Source organism: Oncorhynchus mykiss, chromosome 3, assembly GCF_057628025.1.
Source record: "Oncorhynchus mykiss isolate SJ-2025 chromosome 3, ASM5762802v1, whole genome shotgun sequence".
Classification (NCBI taxonomy): Eukaryota; Metazoa; Chordata; class Actinopteri; order Salmoniformes; family Salmonidae; genus Oncorhynchus; species Oncorhynchus mykiss.
In genome coordinates, this window is record NC_143024.1 from 18,534,626 (window position 1) to 18,553,431 (window position 18,806).

Genomic DNA, 18,806 nt, shown 5'->3' on the forward strand with positions numbered 1-18,806 from the left:
TTTCTATCTGAACGTTGTGAAAAGTCACTTCTCCTGAACAGGCCCTGATGAAACCCTCAAGATAATAAAAAGACAGTACCGATAATGAGGAGATAATGACTCAGGGAAGACAGATACTAATGAAACGCAGCTTGGTTGAAATGTTATGAAGTATCACTAGCTCACTAAAGGTCACACTGGGGAGCAGAAAACAATGACTTGGCATTATTCTCTTGTTAGGGGCAGAAAAATCTAAGCTTAGTATTACATCGGCTATAGCCTAATGCCATCTTATCACATGGTCAGGTGTCAGGGAGGGAGACCCATCCAATGAGAACCCACCCCACCAAGAGCAGCGTCTTCTGACAAGTTGTGTCTTTCTGACCTGACCTGTCGCTAATTAATGAGTGATGTTAATCAATTACATTAATCAGTGTAATTTGAACGCGATGTGTCACTGAGACATGAGACATTACATAAACACATATAGGCCTATAAACTACACCTAAGGGCCTCATTGCACACATGCACTCACACACACACACACACACACACACACACACACACACACACACACACACACACACACACACACACACGCAGGCTGGTGGGAGGAGCTATAGGAGGAATGCATAGGTGGCCAGATAATGTGATCTTCTAGCGCCCCTTGTAAGTAAAACAATGTACATTTGAGTAATTTAGCAGATGCTTTTATCCAGAGTGAGTTACAGGAGTAATTAGGGTTAAGTGCCTTGCTCAAGGGCACATCAACATATTTTACACCTAGTCGATTACTGGCCTAATGCGCTTAACCGTACTGTGTTTAAACAGGGACCGCTTTCAACCATGGGGTTATTGTAGGATTTATTAACTTTCCAGTCACAATATATATTACAACAGCCATATACAAAGTCCTGACATTTCATCATATAAAACAATGGGCCGACTAGGTATTAAAGAAACATACAGCATATTTCTACAACGTTAAATAAATGACCTCTGTATTGATCTCTGTCTCCCTCTTCATACCCTGGGTTGACCCTATATACAGACAGGCCCTCTCCTCAGTGTTTACTGGTCTCTTCAGTGCTTTGTTATCGTATGACTGCTGCAATACATATCATCCCTCTCACTTGAGGTAGAAGTTGACCCGAACCACATATCCAAAATCAGATTGGCAACCCTCACTTCAACCTCATAGGAGTACAATGCTTCAGTGCCTTGTTATAAGCATATCGAGGGTGCATATCAATGTTTATTCCTGTCACTGTGGTTTGTGAGGACGGTGTAGTACCACATCCACAGGCCCAGGGGGCAGTGTTCTGATCAAGGTCCAGGCCTCCAGCCTCCTCAGGCCCACCAAGCTCACACCCTCGATCTCCATCACCTCGTCCCCTGGAGACACCTGGTTCACTGGACCACCTGAAAGGGATGAGGGGCATATTGTTAGTGGATGTTGACCTTGATATCTTTATCAGACACCTCATAACCAATGGTCTGAGCTTGGAGTTTGACACGTGTTTCTGCTGACTGAAGAGACATTCATTTGAATGACCTCAATAGAAAGGTCAGATCCTCTACCATGTGGTGATATACAGTAAGTGTATTTGATTTATTTGGCCATTTAAAAACACAATATGTGTGGACACAATGCATTATTGCAGTTTTTAAATCACTTAAAAACGTATTTCCATTATGGTCCTCTTGAAAATACATGAAAACAGAATATTTACACAAGATGATAACATGAAAACAGAATACTTACACAAGATGATAACATGAAAACAGAATATTTACACAAGATGATAACATGAAAACAGAATATTTACACAAGATGATAACATGACAACAGAATATTTACACAAGATGATAACATGAAAACAGAATATTTACACAAGATGATAACATGAAAACAGAATATTTACACAAGATGATAACATGAAAACAGAATATTTACACAAGATGATAACATGAAAACAGAATATTTACACAATATGATAACATGAAAACAGAATATTTACACAAGATGATAACATGAAAACAGAATATTTACACAAGATGATAACATGAAAACAGAATACTTACACAAGATGATAACATGAAAACAGAATATTTACACAAGATGATAACATGAAAACAGAATATTTACACAAGATGATAACATGAAAACAGAATATTTACACAAGATGATAACATGAAAACAGAATATTTACACAAGATGATAACATGAAAACAGAATATTTACACAAGATGATAACATGAAAACAGAATATTTACACAATATGATAACATGAAAACAGAATATTTACACAAGATGATAACATGAAAACAGAATATTTACACAAGATGATAACATGAAAACAGAATATTTACACAAGATGATAACATGAAAACAGAATACATCATTTTTTCAATAGGGGGGAAACAGCAATAGGAATAAAATAGATGATCAAGTAACGTTCATTAATACTATTATATTTTGTACGTAGGTTGACCTCTCACCCAGGAAGAGTTTCTGTACAGTGAGGGGTTTGTCTCCCAGGCTGGAACCCACTCCTCCCTCCAGACTGAAGCCCAGGTCTCTGCTGCGCTTCTCCAGCGTCACACACACCCTCTGACCTGACACACAGGACACACACACACGGTCAAAATGACTCCCACACACACATTTGCCTACGTTCTCTGTCAAAACACCAGGTTCAGGATGATGAGAGAAGCTGTGAAAAACAACAGGTTCAGGGGGAGAAGAGAGAAGCTGTGAAAAAACAACAGGTTCAGGGTGAGAAGAGAGAAGCTGTGAAAAAACAACAGGTTCAGGGTGAGAAGAGAGAAGCTGTGAAAAAACAACAGGTTCAGGATGATGAGAGAAGCTGTGAAAAACAACAGGTTCAGGGTGAGAAGAGAGAAGCTGTGAAAAAACAACAGGTTCAGGGTGAGAAGAGAGAAGTTGTGGAAAAACAACAGGTTCAGGGTGATAAGAGAGAAGCTGTGAAAAACAACAGGTTCAGGGTGAGAAGAGAGAAGCTGTGAAAAACAACAGGTTCAGGGTGAGAAGAGAGAAGCTGTGGAAAAACAACAGGTTCAGGGTGAGAAGAGAGAAGCTGTGGAAAAACAACAGGTTCAGGGTGAGAAGAGAGAAGCTGTGGAAAAACAACAGGTTCAGGGTGAGAAGAGAGAAGCTGTGGAAAAACAACAGGTTCAGGGTGAGAAGAGAGAAGCTGTGGAAAAACAACAGGTTCAGGGTGAGAAGAGAGAAGCTGTGGAAAACCAACAGGTTCAGGGTAAGAAGAGAGAAGCTGTGGAAAAACAACAGGTTCAGGGTGAGAAGAGAGAAGCTGTGAAAAAACAACAGGTTCAGGGTGAGAAGAGAGAAGCTGTGGAAAAACAACAGGTTCAGGGTGAGAAGAGAGAAGCTGTGGAAAAACAACAGGTTCAGGGTGAGAAGAGAGAAGCTGTGGAAAACCAACAGGTTCAGGGTAAGAAGAGAGAAGCTGTGGAAAACCAACAGGTTCAGGGTGAGAAGAGAGAAGCTGTGAAAAACGACAGGTTCAGGGTGAGAAGAGAGAAGCTGTGAAATGACTTTGGAACATTGATCAATGTTGTTCTGCTTTAGATAACTTTTACCACAGTTCTACTGCAATGCTCCAACCAGCTGTTCCATCTCACCAGTGTTAGCAGGCTCTGTCTGTGTCCCTCCTGGACTATCAGTCACTGTTCCTCCCTTACAGCAGTCTGTTACCCCCCCTCTCCTCAAGACAACCACGCCCATCCCCTGAGTCCGTGCCCTCCTTAGTGTCCTCAGCACCTCCCAGTGGGAGGAGCCACACAGCGCTGTGCCGTTGATTGACAGGACCTTGTCTCCCTCCTGGATGGATCCCTCCTTAGCAGCCACCCCTGCCGGGAACACCTTATGGACCTGGAAGACAAACACCAGAGGCCAGAGTAGACCAGAAAGTGAAAAAACATGATGCCTAGGCTTTAGATCAGTGGGCTAATGTGGTCTTGAATTGTGTGGGCGACCTGAGTCGGTCACAGAAACATGGAAGCATTGGTACTAGTTGAGTAGTACTCACAATGACAGGTTTGTTCTGGTCCACTCCTCCTGCCATGGTGAAGCCCAGTCCCACACCAACATCCTTATGGAGAACCACCACCTGGACATCCTCATAGTTCTATAGAGCGGGGAGAGAGAGTGAGGGGGATAGAACAGCAACAGTACAAGATGGCAGTTGAGCATTGACAAATACTGATGCTATTATTAATGCTAATTCAAATGGAATAACACTAATGTAATGTTTTAGCTGGTTGTTTAGTCTGGTATAGTGAAGATAGTTGTAGTACCTGCAGCGTTGTGTCCCCCAGGCTCTTTACGTAATGTTTTAGCTGGTTGTTTAGTCTGGTATAGTGAAGATAGTTGTGGTACCTGCAGCGTTGTGTCTCCCAGGCTCTTTACGTAATGTTTTAGCTGGTTGTTTAGTCTGGTATAGTGAAGATAGTTGTGGTACCTGCAGAGTTGTGTCTCCCAGGCTCTTTACGTAATGTTTTAGCTGGTTGTTTAGTCTGGTATAGTGAAGATAGTTGTAGTACCTGCAGCGTTGTGTCCCCCAGGCTCTTTACGTAATGTTTTAGCTGGTTGTTTAGTCTGGTATAGTGAAGATAGTTGTGGTACCTGCAGCGTTGTGTCTCCCAGGCTCTTTACGTAATGTTTTAGCTGGTTGTTTAGTCTGGTATAGTGAAGATAGTTGTGGTACCTGCAGCGTTGTGTCCCCCAGGCTCTTTACGTAATGTTTTAGCTGGTTGTTTAGTCTGGTATAGTGAAGATAGTTGTGGTACCTGCAGCGTTGTGTCCCCCAGGCTCTTTACGTAATGTTTTAGCTGGTTGTTTAGTCTGGTATAGTGAGGATAGTTGTGGTACCTGCAGCGTTGTGTCCCCCAGGCTCTTTACGTCGTCCAGCAGGCGGTTCAGCTCATCACTGCCCAGGACAGACACACAGGACAATGCCGACACGTCAGACGACAGGCTGGCTGACCGGCTGGCTGACCGGCTGGACGGCCACTCCTCACTGTCAGAGGAAGACTGGGGATCATAGTCCACCTCTCCAAAGTTACACAGCTCTGCCAGACTGAGAGAGAGACATAGTGGGGGAATAAACTCAAAGATAAAGTTGAATGATTAGATAAAAACAAGTAACAGGTAGCCTGACAATAATCCCACCTTTCTAGCTGTTAATGAACTTTTAAACATGGTGCTTGTTGTGTTAGCGTAGTATTTTCATCATCAGTTGAAAACAGAAGTGACCCACCTGAGAGAGAAGCTCCTGCGATGTGATTGGCTCATGGCGCTGGTGACGGTCACCGACGATTCAGCAGAGTCTGAGTCGTAGGTGGAGTCTGACTCCTTCTCTGTACCTTCATCATCAATATCCTCATCACTCCATCCCCCTTCCTCTGAGTTCCATCGAGCCAGAGTGGGGAGGAGCGGTAGGCTGTTGGGGGAGGAGGAGGTGAGGGGAAGGGACAGGGAATCCCTCCCCAGGCCAGAGTGTGAGACTGGGATAGCAGGGTCAGTAGTGACCCTACCCTGGGCTGTGTGTGTGGAGACTGGAGGGTTCTTTAGGTCAGCTAGACCTGAATCTACACCCTGTTGGTGTTTAGGCTGCAGGGAAGTAGTGGGGAGGTGTGGGGAGGTGGGAGGTGTGTTCTGGGGGTGGAAGGGGGAGTTCTGGGGGGTGTTGGTTGGTGTCTTGTCGTCATCGCTCACTGGAGATGGCAGGTTAGGTGAGTCTCTATTGTGAGGCCTCCTAGACTGGTCAGGGCCACCTAGAACGTCATCGGAGTTGTTCACAGAGTTAGACAGCTGGGAGGATGAAGTATCCTTGGCAGTGACTGTAGTAGTCTTTGTGTTGGTGCCTCTCCTACTCCAGTCCTGGGGTGTGACTGTGTGATTGGGGAGGTCTGGCTCATCAATGGAAAAGTCTCTCAGAGTGTCTCTGGTGGTTTTGCCATTCAGAGGGATGTCTAGTTTACCCCCGAGGTTGGAAAACGTACCAGAGACAACAGCATTCTCCCCCACTCTGCCTATCTCCCCCACTCCCCCTGTCTCCCCCACTTCCCCTGTCTCCCCCACTCCCCCTGTCTCCCCCACTTCCCCTGTCTCCCCCACTCCTCCCGTCTCCCCCACTCCCCCTGTCTCCCCCACTCCCCCTGTCTCCCCCACTCCCCCTGTCTCCCCCACTTCCCCTGTCTCCCCCACTCCTCCCGTCTCCCCCACTTCCCCTGTCTCCCCCACTCCTCCCGTCTCCCCCACTCCCCCTGTCTCCCCCACTCCTCCCGTCTCCCCCACTGCCCCTGTCTCCCCCACTCCTCCCGTCTCCCCCACTCCCCCTGTCTCCCCCACTCCCCCTGTCTCCCTCACTCCCCGTACTAACCCTCTATAAACCACTCTGCCTATCTCCCCCACTCCCCCGCTCTCCCCTACTCCCCCTCTCTCCCCCACTCCCTGTACTAAACCTCTATAAACCACTCTGCCTATCTCCCCCACTCCCCCCGTCTCCCCCACTCCTCCCGTCTCCCCCACTCCCCCTGTCTCCCCCACTCCCCCTGTCTCCCCCACTCCCCCCATCTCCCCCACTCCCCCTCTCTCCCTGCTCCCCAGCCTCACCTCATCCACTGACATAGACCTCAGCGCCCACCCTCTATGAGCCTTCCTCTCTTGTCTCACTACCTCACTTCCTCTCCCTCCACCAAGTGCTTTATCTGGCACACTCTTCCTTACCCCTTCTCCTTCTCCTCGTCCTCTCCCCCCATCCATAATTACAATCCCTCCCTCTCTTCCTCCTCTCCCTCTCTCCCATACTCCCCCCACCCCGCGTACCTGTCTATCCAACCCACTCTTCCTGACCCCCTCTCCAGACTCACTGAGCTGTTCCGGGACAGAGAAAGCCCGTCTGGGCTTCAGGTAGTTGGGCACTGGGACCTGAGATGTCTGTGTCAGAGCTTCAAACTGGTGGATCTTGTTCCTCACACTGGCTGCAGAGGGCACTACCAGTTTCCCAGGTAACTTGGTATTTTCTGTGTTCTGTAATGTTATCCTCTGTGGGGTGTTGGCTTCAAACACATCTTCTGACAGGCTCTGTTCCCTGGCCACGCCTCTACCAGAGGTCTTGCTCCTGTCATAGGTGTCAATTTTCCCATTAAGCTGATTGGTCAGGAGGGGGTTTGACCCTGTGGTGATCCCTACTCCGGACGTTGTGATAGGCTGAGAGTCCCTGGTGGGTGTCACTGATAGTCTGTGCTGGGGGAGAAAGACTTCAGCGTGATCTCTCCCTCGCTTCTCCACCTCCTTTTTCTTGTGTCCTTTTCCTTCGACATCAGTCCATTTCTCTTTTTCCTGAGCCATGCTCCCCACCCTTACTCTCTCCTTTTCGCTGTCTTCACTACTTCCACTCTTTTTGCCCACAGTGTTTGTCACCTCCTTTTTCCCTCTCTCCTGTTTGTCTTCTAATGGAGGGGATAGTGAGGGGTCCCTAATGCACACTGATGACCCCTCCACTAAGGGTGTGTGTGAGGGTTTGTATGAGAGTGTGGGTGTGGTACACCCTGACACTGGAGACAGTGAGGGGCTCAAACCAGACACCTTGACTGCACTATGCTGATGTCTCTGTGGTGTGTGTGTAGTGTGTGTGGTGTTCTGTTCTACCAGGGGTGTGTGTGTGGTGTTCTGTTCTACTAGGGGTGTGTGTGAGAGCAGGCCGTTCCTCTCCCCCCTGGATAATCCACTGAGGGGGGAGGAAACGGGGGAGGAGAGGGGGGAGACAAAGACAGAGTCTGTGGTGGACATCCTGCGATTGGCTGCTGTATCCCCCCCATCCCTCTCCAATAGAGACCAGTCTCCTACCGGTGCTGAGAGACGCTTGGTTCTGGTTGAGTCCTTCACATCTCTGTTAGTAGCTTTATCAGTTCCAGTAGTCCCATAGAGCTTCTGTATCCGGTCCCAGATACTCTGACCCCTGGAGGATCCAAGAGATCCACCGGCTGGTTTTCTGGTTCCAGACCCAGGACCAGGACTAGAACTCAGCCTGGTGGGGAGGGACTGGCCCCCACTGGCCCTCTCCAGAGATATAGCCACATACGCTAGACCCACAGGGGACACCCCTTCACCAAGGGAACACCCTGACCCCCGAACGGGGCTCCTCACTTCCCCTGGTCCAACTGAGTTAAAGGCCTTCACCCTGGACAACACATTGCTCTCTCCTGCCCTCCTACTCTCCAAACTCTCTGCTCGTTTAAGTGTGGACCCCCCTAGGTTCCCAGAAAACCTCAGCAGCCCAGTCCTGAGCCCCTCGCCAGGGCTAGCCCCCCTTCCACTCCAGTCTAAACTCTTACTCCTTTTGGGCAGGTTTAGCCTTCTCCACTCTGTCCTGCCCCGGTCTCCAGCCAACTTCCCTGCAATGCCACAGTTTCCTCCCCTGTCACTGCCATCCTCTGGGATCACGTCCCTCACACCACCATTCTGTCTCAACTGTCCGGTGGCCATTGTGGAGCCTGTTGTGTATTTCCCCTCACTGGGGAATGGGTCCAGTGCGAGTTGAATTATTCCAAATGTAGTATGTAGTAAAAGGTGACAGTTTAAGAATCCCAGTAATCCTTTTTGCAGAGTTTAACCACAGGTCAAAATCATCACAGAAGTCTTCGACAGCAGCACAGGCCTGGTAGCAGCACAGGTCTGGAAGGAAAGGTGTTTGTCTGCCCCAGCAGAAACGTCAGAGTGGTTGAACTGCAATCTTCTCATGTTTGGGGCTCCAGATATCAACAGACACTCACTTGTATATCCACAGGTTTGAGATTCCATCCATGAAGATTCTCTGCATTTCTGTCTCCCACACACTCAGAGATGATTGTTAGTTCTACTTCCCTCCCTCTCTGTCCATTCCTCTCTCTGTGGTGTCGGCTCCAGTAGTCAAACAGAGGTCCTCAGCAGTGAAGTTTTCCTGGGTGAGCGGTCACACACAAGCCTCAGAACACTGCAAACATAAAGAAATATATCATATGTCAAATGTTATGTTTTGTTATATTTACATATGAAAAACATTGCATATTTTTACTGAGAAAATTCCATCTTTGAAATGAAATGGTTAGGAATGCTGAGGTAACGGTATTCTGGACACTATGGTCAAATGTAATGATACAGTACAGTTAGTAGCACACAGTAGCCAGATTACAGTCATCAGAGATATGTATATATATATATATATATATATATATAGAGAGAGAGAGAGAGAGAGAGAGAGAGAGAGAGATATGTGTATGTATATATATATATATATATATAGATACAGTGCCTTGCGAAAGTATTCGGCCCCCTTGAACTTTGCGACCTTTTGCCACATTTCAGGCTTCAAACATAAAGATATAAAACTGTATTTTTTTGTGAAGAATCAACAACAAGTGGGACACAATCATGAAGTGGAACGACATTTATTGGATATTTCAAACTTTTTTAACAAATCAAAAACTGAAAAATTGGGCGTGCAAAATTATTCAGCCCCTTTACTTTCAGTGCAGCAAACTCTCTCCAGAAGTTCAGTGAGGATCTCTGAATGATCCAATGTTGACCTAAATGACTAATGATGATAAATACAATCCACCTGTGTGTAATCAAATCTCCGTATAAATGCACCTGCACCGTGATAGTCTCAGAGGTCCGTTAAAAGCGCAGAGAGCATCATGAAGAACAAGGAACACACCAGGCAGGTCCGAGATACTGTTGTGAAGAAGTTTAAAGCCGGATTTGGATACAAAAAGATTTCCCAAGCTTTAAACATCCCAAGGAGCACTGTGCAAGCGATAATATTGAAATGGAAGGAGTATCAGACCACTGCAAATCTACCAAGACCTGGCCGTCCCTCTAAACTTTCAGCTCATACAAGGAGAAGACTGATCAGAGATGCAGCCAAGAGGCCCATGATCACTCTGGATGAACTGCAGAGATCTACAGCTGAGGTGGGAGACTCTGTCCATAGGACAACAAACAATCAGTCGTATATTGCACAAATCTGGCCTTTATGGAAGAGTGGCAAGAAGAAAGCCATTTCTTAAAGATATCCAAAAAAAGTGTAGTTTAAAATTTGCCACAAGCCACCTGGGAGACACACCAAACATGTGGAAGAAGGTGCTCTGGTCAGATGAAACCAAAATTGAACTTTTTGGCAAAACGTTATGTTTGGCGTAAAAGCAACACAGCTCATCACCCTGAACACACCATCCCCACTGTCAAACATGGTGGTGGCAGCATCATGGTTTGGGCCTGCTTTTCTTCAGCAGGGACAGGGAAGATGGTTAAAATTGATGGGAAGATGGATGGAGCCAAAGACAGGACCATTCTGAAAGAAAACCTGATGGAGTCTGCAAAAGACCTGAGACTGGGACGGAGATTTGTCTTCCAACAAGACAATGATCCAAAACATAGAGCAAAATCTACAATGGAATGGTTCAAAAATAAACATATCCAGGTGTTAGAATGGCCAAGTCAAAGTCCAGACCTGAATCCAATCGAGAATCTGTGGAAAGAAGTGAAAACTGCTGTTCACAAATGCTCTCCATCCAACCTCACTGAGCTCGAGCTGTTTTGCAAGGAGGAATGGGAAAAAATTTCAGTCTCTCGATGTGCAAAACTGATAGAGACATATCCCAAGCGACTTACAGCTGTAATCGCAGCAAAAGGTGGCGCTACAAAGTATTAACTTAAGGGGGCTGAATAATTTTGCACGCCCAATTGTTCAGTTTTTGATTTGTTAAAAAAGTTTGAAATATCCAATAAATGTCGTTCCACTTCATGATTGTGTCCCACTTGTTGTTGATTCTTCACAAAAAAAAATACAGTTTTATATCTTTATGTTTGAAGCCTGAAATGTGGCAAAAGGTCGCAAAGTTCAAGGGGGCCGAATACTTTCGCAAGGCACTGTATATATGAGAGAGAGAGAGAGAGAGAGAGAGAGAGATACATATATGAGAGAGAGAGAGAGAGAGATACATATATGAGAGAGAGAGAGAGAGAGAGAGAGAGAGAGATATACATATATGTGAGAGAGAGAGAGAGAGAGAGATAGAGAGAGAGATATACATATATATGAGAGAGAGAGGGAGAAAGAGAGAGAGAGATATATATATATATATATACATATATATGAGAGAGAGAGAGATATATATATATATATATATATATACATATATATGAGAGAGAGAGAGAGAGAGAGAGAGCGAGAGAGAGATATATATATAGAGAGAGCGAGAGAGAGAGATATATATGAGAGAGAGAGAGAGAGAGAGAGAGAGAGAGAGAGATATGAGAGAGAGAGAGAGAGAGAGCGAGCGAGAGAGAGAGAGATATATAGAGAGAGCAAGATATATATATATACATATATGTACATATATATATATATATATATATATATATATCTTACTCTCTCTATATATCTCTCTCTCGCTCGCTCTCTCTCTCTCTCTCTATATATATATATATATACAGACAGAAAGAGACAGACGAGGAGACAGAAAGAGACAGACGAGGAGGCAGAAAGAGACAGACGAGGAGACAGAAAGAGACAGACGAGGAGGCAGAAAGAGACAGACGAGGAGACCGAAAGAGACAGACGAGGAGACAGAAAGAGACAGACGAGGAGACAGAAAGAGACAGACGAGGAGACAGAAAGAGACAGACGAGGAGACAGAAAGAGACAGACGAGGAGACAGAAAGAGACAGACGAGGAGACAGAAAGAGACAGACGAGGAGGCAGAAAGAGACAGACGAGGAGGCAGAAAGAGACAGACGAGGAGACAGAAAGAGACAGACAAGGAGGCAGAAAGAGAGATAAAAGAGAGACAGAAAAGGAGATGACAGAAAGAGACAGCGATAGAGATAGAAAGAAGACAAAAATACAGAAAGAGAGATATATAAAGAAACGAAAGTGACAAAAAACGAATGAAAAAAACAATTAAGTTGAAAAACAGGACATTCCAAACTCTATAGAAAGTCTCCATCCAACTACCATCTCAGTGAAGTGAGGTTACCTCATCAGTGAAACTCTGCTGCCTTCCATACATTCCCCTCATACTGACTCAATGAGGCCATTCACATAGAGGTCTCCCTCTCCACACACACACTCACCACCTAAACACCTCACTTGAATGGGTATGTCCTAACAGCTGTTTACACTAGAAACATGTCCTGGGTCAGCTGGACTGGTGACAACCTAAAATCAAACTGGAAAAACCAGTCAGACAACAATTCACTCTGACACTAGGAAACAATGTATTACACAGATACAGCCTAATCTCTCTCTTTCCTTCTTTCTCTCTCTGGTTCTCTCTCGCACACACACACGCATATACATGCACTCTCTCGTCAAATAAAACAATCAAAACACAGACAGAGATTCAAAGTGCTCCACAAAGGGCTCAGTCAAACAGAGTTGAATGTGATCAGATAAGATTGTAACAGAAGCGGAACTGAGTGAAACTGCTTTCCATGCAGTTTGTATGGGCACTGCTTTCAGATGGACCTACTGATATCTACACTGTCACCACCGTAGGGTACGGAGGACTTGCTGTTAGAACAATAGCATGGTGATGGACTTCTATACAAAGCCACTCAGTATATGGGGGCCCGTGTGGGAATTAGACCCTCAACTCTGGTGTTGCAATCAGCATGTTCCAACCTACTGAACCACCAGTTTATTTACTAATCTATTTACCGTCAGTACAAGATGGGTATCAAATCATACTTTATTTGTCACATGTGCCAAATACAACAGGTAACCTTACCGTGAAATGGTTACTTACAAGCCCTTAACCAACAGTGCAGTTCAAGAAGAGTTAAGAAAATATTTACCAAACTAAAGGGGAAAAAAGAAGGAAAACACGAGGCTATATACAGGGGGTACCGAGTCAGTGTGTGGGGGTACAGGTTAGAGGTCATTTGTACACGTAGGTAGGGGTGAAGTGACTATGCATAGATAATAAACAGCCAGTAGCAGCAGTGTACAAAACAAATGGAGGGGGGTCAATGTAAATAGTCCGGTGGCCATTTGATTAATTGTTCAGCAGTCTTATGGCTTGGGGGTAGACGCTGTTAAGGAGCCTTTTGGTCCTAGACTTGGCGCTCCGGTACCACTTGCCGTGCGATGGTAGAGAAAATAGTCTATGACTTGGGTGACTGGAGTCTCTGACAATTTTATGGGCTTTCCTCTGACACCGCCTATTATATAGTTCCTGGATGGCAGGAAGCTTGGCCCCAGTTATGTACTGGGCCGTACGCATTAACCTCTGTAGCGTCTTACGGTCAGATGCCCGAGCAGTTGCCATACTAGGCAGTGATGCAACCGGTCAGAATGCTCTCGATGGTGCAGCTGTAGAACTTTTTGAGGACCTGGGGACCCATGACAAATATTTTCAGTCTCCGGAGGGGGACTGGTCTGGTCTGAAGTTACAGGTCTGTGAGAGCCAGAAATCTTGCTTGTTTGTAGGTGACCAAATACTTATTTTCCACCATAATTTGCAAATAAATTCATTAAAAATTCTACAATGTGATTTTCTGGATTTTTTTTCTAATTTTGTCTGTCATAGTTGAAGTGTACCTATGATGACAATTACAGGCCTCTCTCATCTTTTTAAGTGGGAGAACTTTCAGAATTGGTGGCTGACTAAATACTTTTTTGCCCCACTGTATTTGCCAAATGGAGGGTGAAGGAGAGCTTTGTATGCATCTCTGTTTGTGGAGTAAAGGTGGTCTAGAGGTTTTTTCCTCTGGTTGCACATGTGGCATGCTGGTAAAAAATTTAAGTTTCCCTGCATTAAAGTTCCCGGCCACTAGGAGCGCCGCTTCTGGGTGAGCATTTTCTTGTTTGCTTGTGGCCTTATAGAGTTGGTTGAGTGCGGTCTTAGTGCCAGCATCGGTCTGTGGTGGTAAATAGATGGCTACGAATAATATAGATGAGAACTCTCTTGGTAGATAGTGTGGTCTACAGTTTATCATAAGGTTCTCTACCTCAAGCGAGCAATACCTCAAGACTTCTTTAATATTAGACATCGCGCACTAGTTGTTATTCACAAAAAGACACACACCCCCACCCCTCATCTTACCAGACGTAGCTTCTCTGTTCTGCCGGTGCATTGAAAATCCCTCCAGCTCTATATTATCTGTGTTGTCGTTCAGCCACGACTCGTGAAACATAAGATATTACAGTTCTTAATGTTCTTTTGGTAGGATAATCGAAATTGTAGGTCATCAATTTTATTTTCCAATGATTGCATGTTAGCAAGTAGAACTGATGGCAGCGGAAGTTTACTCGTTTGCCTACGGATCCTCAAAAAGCAGCCTGATCTGTGTGCTCTTACGTCTTCTCTTCACACAAATGATGGGAATCTGGGCCTGTTAGAACAACATACTCTCCTGTCAGTACAACATACCCTCCTGTCTGTACAAGACACTCTCCTGTCTGTACAACATACTCTCCTGTCTGTACAACATACTCTCCTGTCAGTACAACATACTCTCCTGTCTGTACAACATACTCTCCTGTATGTACAAGACACTCTCCTGTCTGTACAACATACTCTCCTGTCTGTACAACATACTCTCCTGTCAGTACAACATACTCTCCTGTCTGTACAACATACTCTCCTGTCTGTACAACATACTCTCCTGTCTGTACAAGACACTCTCCTGTCTGTACAAGACACTCTCCTGTCTGTACAAGACACTCTCCTGTCTGTACAACATACTCTCCTGTCTGTACAACATACTCTCCTGTCTGTACAACATACTCTCCTGTCTGTACAACATACTCTGCTGTCTGTACAACATACTCTGCTGTCTGTACAACACACTCTCCTGTCTGTACAAGACACCCTACTCTCAGCACAAGACACCCTACTCTCAGCACAAGACACTCTACTCTCCACTCTACTCTCAGCACAAGACACCCTACTCTCAGCACAAGATACCCTACTCTCAGCACAAGATACCCTACTCTCAGCACAAGATACCCTACTCTCAGCACAAGATACCCTACTCTTAGCACAAGATACCCTACTCTCAGCACAAGACACCCTACTCTCAGCACAAGATACCCTACTCTTAGCACAAGATACCCTACTCTCAGCACAAGATACCCTACTCTTAGCACAAGATACCCTACTCTTAGCACAAGATACCCTACTCTCAGCACAATATACCCTACTCTCAGCACAAGATACCCTACTCTTAGCACAAGATACCCTACTCTTAGCACAAGATACCCTACTCTCAGCACAAGACACCCTACTCTCAGCACAAGATACCCTACTCTTAGCACAAGATACCCTACTCTCAGCACAAGATACCCTACTCTTAGCACAAGATACCCTACTCTTAGCACAAGATACCCTACTCTCAGCACAAGATACCCTACTCTCAGCACAAGATACCCTACTCTTAGCACAAGATACCCTACTCTCAGCACAATATACCCTACTCTCAGCACAAGATACCCTACTCTTAGCACAAGATACCCTACTCTCAGCACAAGACACCCTACTCTCAGCACAAGATACCCTACTCTTAGCACAAGATACCCTACTCTCAGCACAAGATACCCTACTCTCAGTACAAGATACCCTACTCTCAGTACAAGATACCCTACTCTCAGCACAAGATACCCTACTCTCAGTACAAGATACCCTACTCTCAGCACAAGATACCCTACTCTCAGTACAAGATACCCTACTCTCAGTACAAGATACCCTACTCTCAGCACAAGATACCCTACTCTCAGTACAAGATACCCTACTCTCAGTACAAGATACCCTACTCTCAGCACAAGATACCCTACTCTCAGTACAAGATACCCTACTCTCAGTACAAGATACCCTACTCTCAGCACAAGACACCCTACTCTCAGCACAAGATACCCTACTCTTAGCACAATATACCCTACTCTCAGCACAAGATACCCTACTCTCAGTACAAGATACCCTACTCTCAGCACAAGATACCCTACTCTCAGCACAATATACCCTACTCTCAGCACAAGATACCCTACTCTCAGCACAAGATACCCTACTCTCAGCACAATATACCCTACTCTCAGCACAAGATACCCTACTCTCAGTACAAGATACCCTACTCTCAGTACAAGATACCCTACTCTCAGCACAAGATACTATACTCTCAGTACAAGATACCCTACTCTCAGTACAAGATACCCTACTCTCAGTACAAGATACCCTACTCTCAGCACAAGATACCCTACTCTCAGTACAAGATACCCTACTCTCAGCACAAGATACTATACTCTCAGTACAAGATACTATACTCTCAGTACAAGATACTATACTCTCAGTACAAGTTACTCTACTCTCAGTACAAGATACTCTACTCTCAGTACAAGATAATATACTCTCAGTACAAGTTACTCTACTCTCAGTACAAGATACTCTACTGTCAGTACAATATACTATACTCAGTACACTCTTAGAAAAAAGGGTTCCAAAAGGGTTCTTCAGCTGTCCCCATAGGATAACACTTTTTTGTTCCAGGTAGACTGTTTTTGGTTCCAGGTATAAACCTTTTGGGTTTCCTTGTAGAACCCTCTGTAGAAAGGGTTACATAGGGTTCTACATGGAACCCAAAGGTGTTCTACCTGGAACCAAAAAAGGTTATCCAAAGGTTTTCCTATGTGGACAACCCTTTTTGGTTCTAGATAGCACCTTTTTTTCTCCAAGATATCCTACTCAGTGCAAGTTACTCTACTCAATACAAGACAGATAATCTACTCACTACAAGATACCCTACTCAGTATAAGATAGTTTACTCACTATCTACTACAGTACTCACAACCAGTGAACGTTAGAGTGAAGCATCCCTTCAGTTATGGGTTCTTGACTTGTTATCCAGTCATTCACCTACAGATTGACATATAATCTCCCACTGTCAAATATTTCATCTGGGGTGTTATGCAAAGCTAACTGTCTAATGGGTGCAGACTGCTGTCATATCAGTGAACAGAATAACTGTCACCCAACTGTCACCAACCCAGCCAAAAGCAAACAGCTGAAAACATCACAGTACAACTAAGCTACATCATAATATCAGTAAGTTTGAAGATCCCAAAAATGAATAAATAACACCTATCAACAAGAAGACTAAATCCATGAGAGTGTATTAATTCCATTAAGATGGTAATGTGTGTTTTTCTATGTGTGTACCAGTTCTTTTTTTGACTCAGGTAAGTCTCCGTGTCAGTTTACAGAAACACCTGTTCTCCCAGCTCACAAAGCCTCCCACCTGCGTATCCGTTGGTAACAACATGGCCCCATTCACTCTAAAGCCAAATTAAACAAAGACACAGAAACACACCTTACCCTCAGAGAAACTTAGGAGTCCAAGCTGATCCAATCAGAAGCTGTGTTTTGGGGTAGTAGTGGGAGAGAGTACTGTTACCATCATCCTCATCCTCCTCCCAGCTCCCTCTCTCTGTGTGTTCTCTGTCATCTTTGCATTATGTATCTATACAGTAACACAAACCTACCCCACTAGTTTACCCCCCCCCCCCCCCCTCTCTCCTCCCCCTTCCATTGTTACTCCCGCCTTCCTTCTTGCTCACAGGATGGCATTCCAGACTCGCTCAGTGTGTCACCTTCTGACCATGCACACACACTTATACTGTATGTACACATGCATATGTATCGTCCCCTTCCATACACACATACAGTACAAACACATGCTGCCATTTTGTATTGATCAGTTGACCCTGAAAAGTCAGTCAGTAGATTTACAACTACACTACATGAGATGTGACGCTGTACCACACACACACACACACACACACACACACACACACACACACACACACACACACACACACACACACACACACACACACACACACACACACACACACACACCAAACAGCCATATCAAAATCAATCTCTCTGTCTCCCGCTGTGACATCACAGGGACAGGGTTCTGATAATGATGTGAAACTGAGAGAAGAAAAGAGAGAAAGAGGGAAAGGGAGAGAGCAAGAGAGAGCCTAATCCTTCTCAACCCACCCTAGGTAACCTTTCCAGGTGAAGCAACATTGGGAGGTATAACTCTAACTGTACAGAGTGAGAATGTTAGATTACATGAGCGGAGACCAAGCTGAGTCGGGTTACCTGTGTAATGGGGAATCAACAAAGGCTTGCATTAGGAGACCTCCACACAGCTCATATGAGCCTATACTTTCAACACTCCTTTTCCCCAGGGGAGTTACTTTTTGGAGATGTCTAAAAGATAGGTAAGACAGAGAGAGTCTTGGGGCAATGTGAGGGTTGGCCAGTTCAGGGCTCTGACTGAGATAAATAACATCAACTTATCAATAGCACAGGTCAATAGGTCTAAAGGTACTCCCACATATTGATTATATATCTGTCAGTGTGTTAAGTGTCATGTTGATGCCCACAAACAAGGCAGATCTAGACAGGACAATATCTGCATTATAAGAAATACATGAAAAGGTTGAAAATGACTTAAAAAACATTTACCTCAGACTTGTAGCTGTTCCGCTCTGTCGTCTGAAGCGTGAGCTGAGAGACTTCCTTCCTGAGGGAACAAAGAAGCGTCACACCACCGGTAGAGACATCAGTATCACACATTCATTTACATATACAGTGTCCTGTGTCCCTAACAGCATCTTTTCCTTGTCTCCTTTCTTTTATGACCACTGTCTCGTCAGCAGTATTCCTCCTTCATGACCACTGTCTCATTAGCAGTATTCCTCCTTCATGACCACTGTCTCGTCAGCAGT

At 45.0% G+C, this 18,806-nt stretch overlaps 1 protein-coding gene across 1 annotated transcript; it reads right to left on the reverse strand.

Annotated features, from left to right (window-relative positions):
- Positions 1–826: 826 nt before the first annotated feature.
- LOC110536068 (uncharacterized) lies at positions 827–17,513 on the reverse strand. Its single transcript, XM_090223585.1, has 8 exons — positions 17,380–17,513; positions 6,611–9,002; positions 5,283–6,061; positions 4,895–5,102; positions 4,053–4,151; positions 3,646–3,895; positions 2,482–2,598; positions 827–1,401 (listed from the first exon to the last, which is right to left on the reverse strand). The coding sequence occupies exons 2-8, from the start codon at positions 8,513–8,515 to the stop codon at positions 1,244–1,246; spliced, it is 3,516 nt and encodes a 1,171-aa protein (XP_090079711.1). The 5' UTR covers positions 8,516–9,002; positions 17,380–17,513; the 3' UTR covers positions 827–1,243.
- Between the last annotated feature and the right edge of the window lie 1,293 nt (positions 17,514–18,806).